Source organism: Mesitornis unicolor, unplaced genomic scaffold (genome assembly GCF_000695765.1).
Source record: "Mesitornis unicolor isolate BGI_N332 unplaced genomic scaffold, ASM69576v1 scaffold36862, whole genome shotgun sequence".
Classification (NCBI taxonomy): Eukaryota; Metazoa; Chordata; class Aves; order Mesitornithiformes; family Mesitornithidae; genus Mesitornis; species Mesitornis unicolor.
The window spans coordinates 1-8,989 of NW_010171870.1; the positions used below are offsets into that span (position 1 = coordinate 1).

The window sequence follows — 8,989 nt, forward strand, 5'->3', positions numbered from 1 at the left end:
GGGTGAGGGCGCAGCCGTGGGGGTTTGGCGGCGCTGTGCGGAGGCAGGCCGGCCCTGTCAGCTCCGGGGGGTTTTGCTGTCGTCCCGCAGGCCCACCACCCGCCCTTCAGGATGTCGTATATGCTGCCGCACTTGCACAACGGCTGGCAGGGGGACCAGGCCATCCTCTCGGAAGAGGACCGGGTCGTGGTCATCCGCTTTGGGCACGACTGGGACCCGACCTGCATGAAAATGGATGAAGTCTTGTACAGCATTGCTGAGAAGGTAAACTGGAGTTGTAGCGTGAGACTGTTCCCTTCTGTGCTCAGAGTTTCAAATGGCTCATGCGAAGCCTGAGGCCGGTTATAGCTCGGTATCTGAAGAGTATTCCAGCTTTAGAAGGCAAACAAGAAAGCTGTTTGGTTTGCTTTCATGAGTGCCTCCTAAAGTCATCGCCTACCCTGATGTTTGTGGTATTTAATGGATTGGAAAGAGTAGTGAAGTTTTGAAATAAAAATTGCTGTCTGTTAATAATCCATCACTTAATGAACATCAGCATTTGAGCAGAAACAGATGCTGGGTAGCAGGGTCCACTGTGGCTCTAGGCAATACAGCACTGTCACTTTACAATGAGAATGTGTAGTAGCTTCAGATTTCCATTTGAATAACTTGAAAAGTTACTTTGATTTTGATTCCTAAAAATGGGAAGATCCTAAATTGTACAGGATGGTGTTGGTTACCCTGTCAGTGATGTTATTTGTGGAGGCGGATGGCATTCCATTGAGTTGTGTGGGCTAAATTAAATTTTAGGAGCCAAAGTCTGAAGCCATGTTCAGCTGGAAACTGAATGCCTGCTGACAGCTGGTCACTCACTTAAGACAGACAGATATTGAAGAAAAATTAGACTGTTAACATACACAGTCAGCTATAATTTACCTTTCCACATGTTTGGTAAAGGCTTTGCATAGTGATAGGTGTAGAAAACTGACAGCTCTTCTTTAACTGAACACACAGAAAATGAAGCAAAAAAAATCTGAACCAAAAAGGGTAACTTGGGTAGGAAAAGGAGTCAGCTATCTTCATGTAAAATTGTGTGCATACTGCATAACTTGATATAGAGTTCTTTTTGTGATGTGCTCCTTTCTCTTTTAATGTTATTTTTTGAAAAATGAATTTCTGTCTTGGAAATCCCTGCAATGAAAGAGCCATACCTGTAACCAAATTTTAAGACATAAGAGAATGCAGTAAGGAGTTGTGACATGGCTTAATTTAGTAGTTTTGTGTTTAAGATGGTGGGAGTGTCTTGTGCTCAGATACTGTTAGTATTGACTTTTGGCAGGATGCTTGGCAGTTTAGCAGCCATATTGGCAGGGGGGGGGGGGCTGGGGGGGGAAAAAAAAAGGGATGTTTGGCAGTTTACCAGCCATATTGGCAGGTAGGGGTGACTGGGGGAAGAAAGAACAATGTAACTTCTTATTTAAAAATCTCCCTCTGCAGAAATGGCAAATTAAAGGGGGAGATCCTTCCTCATCCTCTTGCTTACAAGCCATGTTTGGATCTCTGCTGTTTTAAAGAGTGAGTAAAAGTTCCAATTGTACAGGTGTTTATCATAGAGAATAATACAGAATGTTAACATGCTGTAATTGCATGCTACATTTGAAGAAAATGTAGCTATATTTTACATTTGTTACCATGGTGCGATATTCTTTTAGTCTGCAGCTTATTTTTGGGTAGCAGTGATATTTATCTGTACTTTGTAATAGGAAAACAGGATTGAATCCTTTTAGGAGGAAAGAAACTAGAATGTTATGTGAAAACACAAAGCAGATTATTTTCACTGACATGTACTCCACTTACAGCTGACTGTTACATGAAAAAGAAGCAAGGTTTCACTGAGTTTCAAAACAAACGGGAATTGTAAGATGTTAGACTTTTGCTTTGTCAGGGTTTCAACCAAACATCTAAGAATTGAGTTTCACAAAATTCCTCTGGAACACCTTTTTTAAAAAGACTTCTTTTTTCTTTTTTTTTTTTTTTAAAGGAGGCTCACAGTTATAAAACCCCGTCCTCTGAAATACAGGGTTTTGGCTGCAAATTACTTTAATGTCCCTTTTTAAAGAAATATTTTAAAACTGTGATTTATCTGAGACCGTATACAGTAAATCAGACAACCTCTTGTGAAAAAAGTCACTTTAACCAGTAGGTTGTATTGGGTCAGTGTGGGTTTAGGGAGGATTGTTCAAATGTTTTGCATTTATTTAAGTGTAAGCACAAGCATGAATAGCTGTGGCTTTTGCTCCAGCATCAGTTGTGCCTCTGCCTTCTGTCAAGGTTGCGTGAAAAGTGAGAAAAAGAAGAGGCAGCAGGGGGGAAAAGGGAGCCATAAAAAACATATTGGTTTTATAGTTACTGGTGTTTGTAATTAACATTGAGCAAAGCTAATCCATTTACTGTTGTCTATAGTTTTCAAAATGATTAGCTGTAAGCATTGCTTTTAGCAGTATAATGTCTTCCTCTGCTCTGTAGAAATTTATCACCCAAACTTACGGCATAATGAGGAAGAAAAAAAATATTCCGATAAATATGGTCAGTACAGACTTTCAAGTTTGTACCCACTGTGTTTGCTAGCTGCCTTCAACTTGAATGATTTGTTGAAAAAGCTCATCTCAGTGACTGTATTTCTTTCCTGTGATTTCCTGGTCCATCTAAACATAAACACTGTCTAGAAACTGGCTAGGAAGATGAGAAGATGGAATCTAGATGTTGTCTCAGATTTTCTTAGGTACTTGCTGTATGCACTTTGTGCCATAAGGCAATGTATGACTGTGGGATTTCTTTCTTAAAGGGACCTGAAATGTTAAAAAAAAAAAAAGAGGAGTGTTACTTACCCCTGACAAAAACTTAAAGAAACGTCACAGTTGTTCACTTCACATTCTTCCTATTAATTCATCATATTGCTGTAGCAATCTAGTGTTAGGAATGCATGAATTTTTTTTGGAATGACATTATTCTTGATGAAAGTCAAGAAGGAGAACTCTGGGGGACAAATAAGATTTATTTCTTCTGATATATGACTTTTCCTACATCTGTTTCCTATTTACCAGCCAAGCGTGTGGCCTTGGCGAAGATAGGATACAGAATCTATATCTGATGTTAAGGGTCCTATAGATTCCTCTGCTTTATCGTCTTGAGCCATTCCATTTATAGATTTAATAGTAGTGCACCCAAGCAGATACAGTTGTGTGAATTGTTTAAATAGCCTGTAGCTGTGGCTGGGCAATGATGTACTTTTGGTTTTATATATGCACGTTAAGTAAAGTAGATCAATCTGGAGCTACAGTAATTAGGGGGGGGGGTGTGGTATCGACCAAAATTGAATCCCAACCCATGAAAGTAAGTCTGATAAAATTTTTAATCCATGCTGCTGTTTGACCTTTAGTCTCTGCTCCATCCTGTTCCCATGGGCAGCAGCTACAATGGCCTGGTAAGGCAGAGAAGGTACTGAATTGAAAGGTGGGTAAGGAAGTCAGAGTGTCAGAAATAAATACATTCAGAAGTTAGTATCTGTCTTGTGTTTTTGTTTTGGTTTGGTTTGGTTTTTTGTTTTGTTTTGTTTTGTTTTTTTTCTGAGAATGTTTTTATATTCAGGTGTTGAACAGTTTGGAGATGTCCAAAACGAGGTAGAGATTTGTTGGTTGGTTGGTTGGTTTTGTTAATTTTTTTTTTCAGAAAGCATCTGGCTTACCTGCAACTAATTTCCATATTTCAGTGTGTTATGAGGTTAAGTACTTTCAGAATAAACTTGCATTATTATGTTTTCAACTTCTAAAATACCACAAGGTATTATGCATGTTGTCTGGACAGTAAGATTTTGGTTTACATCAACAGTGTCAGTGTAGCCTCAATTGTTGCAACCACAACTGCTTTTATTTAGTGTGGTTTGCTTGCTCAGAGTTGTGTTTAATTCTTGTTCTGAGATCTCCATACTGTATCCCCAGTTATAACCCAAAATTGGAAAGAAAACTTCGTAGTGACCACTGCCTTGAAATGACAGCAAAGCTTGTTCTGTACAGGAGAGCAGTTTTTGAACTGACAGCTCTCTCTGGGGGATGGATTCATGTCCTAGTGGGTGAGGAGAGGTTAAGCTGGTTTGTCTCCACAAGCTTGCTAGCTCCAGCGTAGGTGAACTCCAGCATCTGTACAGGCCTGAATCCAGAAATATTCAAGCATAAGCAAGAAGCATAAGCTAAAGCCATGTGAATTGGAGCTGGCTGTGTGTGAAGCCGGTGCGGGTGCTACTCTGTGTTGCTGTGAAGCTGACTCTCTACTGCTGTATCTTGGCTTCAGTATTTTGTCTGAGACAGTAAGCGCTTCTTCAGGCTGTAAAAACGGTCAATACTGTGCAGAGAGACATTTGGGCAGTTCTGCAGGGCTTGTCTTGTGTTGAAATAAAATGCTTCTTGATGACAAGCCTACCCAGTCTGGCATGGCCACTGAATGGTAGATGATACAGCCACTGCAGTGCTGCTGCATCACCCTTCCCATATTTAGCCTCTTATCCATATTTTTATTGAGTTTCTTCTTAGGCCTGGATCCCAACGTCCCACTGCTGCATATACTGGAGTGTTGCAGGGCAAGACCAGTGTCATGGGCAACCTTGGCAGCCAGTGTCCAGACTCAACAAAACACATTCTTGCTCAGTGCACTCGCAAGCTGAGTGTTTTTGGAGCAGTAATCCTGTCAGATGTGAAATTAAGGAAGCAAGGGGAAAATAAGAGAGCAGAGCGACTTTTCAAGTTCTGAATTCAAATTTGAGAGTCCATATCTAGCTTTGAGGTCTGCTTTAGGCTTCATACAGTAAGCTTTTGAGCAGGCAACTGCCATCAGTTTCACTTCTAGAAAAGTAAGGAGGAGAGAAGGAAAATTCAGTTAATGTCTGAGATACTTGGATTATGGTGATAACTTGCATATATGCTGTGCAAAGGTGATTTGAATGATCCAGTCCTTTTGAGTAAGATTTATGTAATAAATTACTTAAGACTTGAATAGCCTGCTTCACTTTTCTAAAATCTTAGGCTGTTGGTGTTCATTACTAGTCACAAGCATTTCTGGTTCTGCAACAGCTCAACTAAATTAAACATATATAATCTAAAACTAAAAGTTTTGTTGTTGCAGTACTATGTGGAGTACGCAGTTCTTGGAAGTAAAATTTTGGTTTAGCAGTGCTTTTGTAGTGGTCTTCTGGTGTGATATATGCTCTCCTTGGCCTAATCTTTTAGTGAATAAAGCAGGTCGTAAGAATGTTGTATTAATGCTTGGTTTAATTTTAAAATCTTTTCTAATCTCCAAATTAAATAATGGTTCAAAGATTATGTTAGGTTGTCGGAATTGCCAAATGTATTGTAGAAATCTTCCCACGTGATTAAGCTGTGCTGCTGATACTAAATATGCCAGCAGGGTGCAAGAAGAAATGATAGCAGGAAATGAAAATGGCTCTTCAGTTTTTGGTGTTGTGGTTTGGTTGGTTGGTGGTTGTTGGTTTTTTAAAAAAAAACAACCACTAAGTAAAACCCAGCAAGACAAAACAAAAACCCCATAGCTGTCTTTTTCCTCCTCAGATTAATTAACTGGGGAGTAACTTCAGTCACTTCTCATCTAAACTGTTGTCTCTGCACATCCCATTAAGTTTCTTAGAAATCTTTCGTATAAAATTGAAACGGGCATGAACGATCACTTCAGAGAGTGTTGGAGTTTTGTAGAGGCCTGGGCTGTAGAAACACTGTAACTGCCTCAGTTGGCCAAAGTAGGACAAAGAACAGAAAGGGTAGTCAAGATCAGAGTGAGGGTACGTGACGGGAGGCATGCAGCTGTGATATGGAAGCAACCTTGAGCGCTTGAAAAGAGAAACTTGGCAGTGAGGCAAGAAGTCGAAGAAAGAACTGAGCACAGCAAAACAGAATGGAGATGGAGTTGAACAAATGTAACTTTAACCAATCATATGGTCGCTTCGCCAGCGTGGACAGCGCGTGCAAGATGCACGCAGCCGATTAGGAGTCAGATAGATGCGTGCGCAGAAGCTTAAAGTGTGTAAGAATCTCAAGCTTTGTGCATTAAAGTGGCTATCAGAGCATCACATTGGTGTGCTGTAGTCTGTTCCTCGCATGGACCCCAGCAGAGTTTGATATTACCACTACCTTGGGTTTTCAAGGCTTTACCTCTTTGCCTGTTTTGGAACCTGGCTTAAATGGGATGTTTTAATTAGATTATTAACAGAGTCTAGAATTATAACTGGCTCCATGAAAGCACAGTAAAAACTATTTAAGTGTCGTTTCACTCCAGTAGATATTTTATTTTCTTTGCTAGTAATGCTTATTTACATCTTTGAATTGTGACTGTTTTTTATAATTTAGAAGCTATTTTGAACCAGAAGTCCATCAAACTTTACTGTGTGCTTTTTTTTTTAAACAAACATCTCTATACTTTCTCAATTAAAGTGCCTTCTAGCATGTTTATGTACAGGGTACACTATATATAATATTTTTCCTGGTACAGTCTAATCCTGTTTTGTGGACTAAAATAAAACATCTCTACATTAAGCAGAAATTATACTCATCATAGCATTTCCAGGCATTTTTAGCAAAATTAACAAGTGGGAAGTACTATGACAAACAGTGAGTTTGTCATAAATGGTAGACCATGTGTGTTAACCTTAGACTGGCAATTCTGCATAATCAGATGGGAAGGACCAAAATTGTATTTGATTGTACGTAAAGATGGGGGGGGCGAGGTAGTGCGTTCATGATATAATGCAGGAGTATTTGATAATATTCCTTACAGTTAAAGGTTTGTGTAATTTAGATGCCTCCTGAGTTCTATTTTAATGCGTGTGTGTGTGTGTTAGTTTCTACTGTACATGTATGAGCTAAGTTTAGAAACTAAAACTTCCCCTAATTCCACTTAAGGCCAAGTATGCTACATCTAGGAAACAAAAACGTGACCTTGTTTTCTTTCACGAATGAAGGCATTAACTGACATTAAAGGGGAGGAATTCTTGTGCATTTAACCCAGTAGCTCTGCAAAATGAAAGCCTGTTTTACCAGAATTTTGCAGAGAATAGCTTCTCATCAAGATCTCTTTTTATTATCCATTTAATTCTTAAGCTCCTGTTGTAGTTTTACACCTCTCCAAAAAAAAGCTATCAGTTTTTATTATTAAATTACCAGTTTTATTTTCATTTAATGAGACTTGTTAAACAAATTAGATTGTTTAGATGGGAAAAAAAATGCTTGGAGGCAGGCACCAGGGCATTTTACATCATTAAATTTCTGAAGTCTATAAGCAGATGATGACAGAGGCAAAATGTGTCAGCTCGGCTTGCACAAAGCAGTCACTCTGCTGATTCAGAGCTGTGCATGTCACTGTGAGGTCTCAGCTCTATATAAAGGGCATTTGTTTCTCTGGCTGTTGATTCAGCATAGCATCTTTCCAGCTGATACTGGGTGTGAAATGAGCATCTTGGCTTTATTTAAAAATATTTTCCATGTTAATTGGACGTTGTGGTTAAAAATAATGGCAAGACTGTTTACTGTGATTTTTATGACTTAATATCTTGGAAAGTGAATGTTGCAGTACTGAAAGCTTATGTATTTTAACCAGCAATACAAATAATCCAAGTCTTGGTAATAGATATTGCTTTTATATTTCCTGTTTTCTTCTGTTTAGGTAAAAAACTTCGCTGTTATTTATCTTGTGGATATCACTGAAGTACCAGACTTCAACAAGATGTACGAGTTGTACGATCCCTGTACCGTCATGTTTTTCTTCAGGTACACGATGGTTCTAGAATGTTACTCAGTTAAATTTTTGGTGTGTCAAATACAGTGTTTCAGTAGATAATTTCCAAATGTGTATTAGCATACTGATGCTTATATTTTTCATTACTCTACAAAAGAGCAAATTGATTAAACAGGAAAATAACTTGTTTTCCAGTTAGCCTGGTATAAGTGTTTTGATAACAGAGTACAACTTAGTGATAGTGAAAACAGGTTTTATTATCCATTGTTTTCAGTTTTAAGTCTGAAACTCCTTGTATAGAATACTGCAGTAATATGGCAGTCAAGCTTGTCAAACTTGCTTTAAAGATCTACCCAAAGTGTTTTTGGAGTTAAGGCATCTGCATTGATGAGATAAAATGTGCTACTGACAAGCGTAGAAGTCTCTCTGGTGTTAGATAGTAGTGGGAAAGGAATATAAACAATAAGGAATATGCTGAAGGATAATTGCACTGAGTCGCAATCTTGGGGGAATGTTTGCAGTCTTTATTCTAGCTGTAGAAATAAGCAGTAAAATGTCAACTTGAGTGACAGGAATGGATACTCTATGTGAGGGTTATTTTGCAAGCCTGTTTGTCACAAGGGCTTCATTTGAACCTACAGTGCATTCTTATGGGGGATATAAAGTTTATTTTTGAATTATAATGCCATATTAACGTGTCTGGTTTTTTTTTCTTTCCCTTTAAAGGAACAAACACATCATGATTGATTTAGGTACAGGTAATAACAACAAGATCAACTGGGCAATGGAAGATAAGCAAGAGATGATTGACATTATAGAAACTGTTTATAGAGGAGCCCGCAAAGGTCGAGGTTTGGTGGTATCGCCAAAAGATTATTCTACTAAATACAGATACTGACATTTCTTTGAGGCTGCCTCTTTTTTAACCCTACATCCCATCCACTTAAATTTATTCCTGTGTATGTGTGTACATATATATATATATATTAAAAGAAAAAAAATCTACAGATCCTTCAGCTTTGAACATATTTTGAATTATTTAAAGGGTTTTAATTCCATTTGGAAAAGTAGAAGACTTGAAGCTTGGAACTGTCTGACTGCAGTAATGCTGTAGCTGAATTTTCAGGGTTTTTTGAGTTTTAGTTTTTAGAGACTTTACTCTCTGTTGTCCTTTTGGTATGATGTATTTTTGTACACAAAAAGCCTGTTTGCAGAA

General features: G+C 38.4%; 1 protein-coding gene across 1 annotated transcript; it reads left to right on the forward strand.

The window, feature by feature from the left end:
- The first annotated feature begins 53 nt into the window (after positions 1-53).
- Positions 54-8,789, forward strand: TXNL4A (thioredoxin-like 4A). Its single transcript, XM_010180184.1, has 3 exons — positions 54-264; positions 7,702-7,805; positions 8,500-8,789. Exons 1-3 carry the CDS (start codon positions 112-114, stop codon positions 8,669-8,671), a joined length of 429 nt encoding a protein of 142 aa, XP_010178486.1. The 5' UTR covers positions 54-111; the 3' UTR covers positions 8,672-8,789.
- The last annotated feature ends 200 nt before the right edge of the window (positions 8,790-8,989 follow it).

Bases quoted from the DNA above. Each gene is read 5' to 3' on its own strand.
- TXNL4A (XM_010180184.1), top strand. From the start codon at position 112: ATGTCGTATATGCTGCCGCACTTGCACAACGGCTGGCAGGGGGACCAG. The intron at 265-7,701 runs GTAAACTGGAGT...TCTTCTGTTTAG, and splicing joins TGTACAGCATTGCTGAGAAG to GTAAAAAACTTCGCTGTTAT. The intron at 7,806-8,499 runs GTACACGATGGT...TTCCCTTTAAAG, and splicing joins ACCGTCATGTTTTTCTTCAG to GAACAAACACATCATGATTG.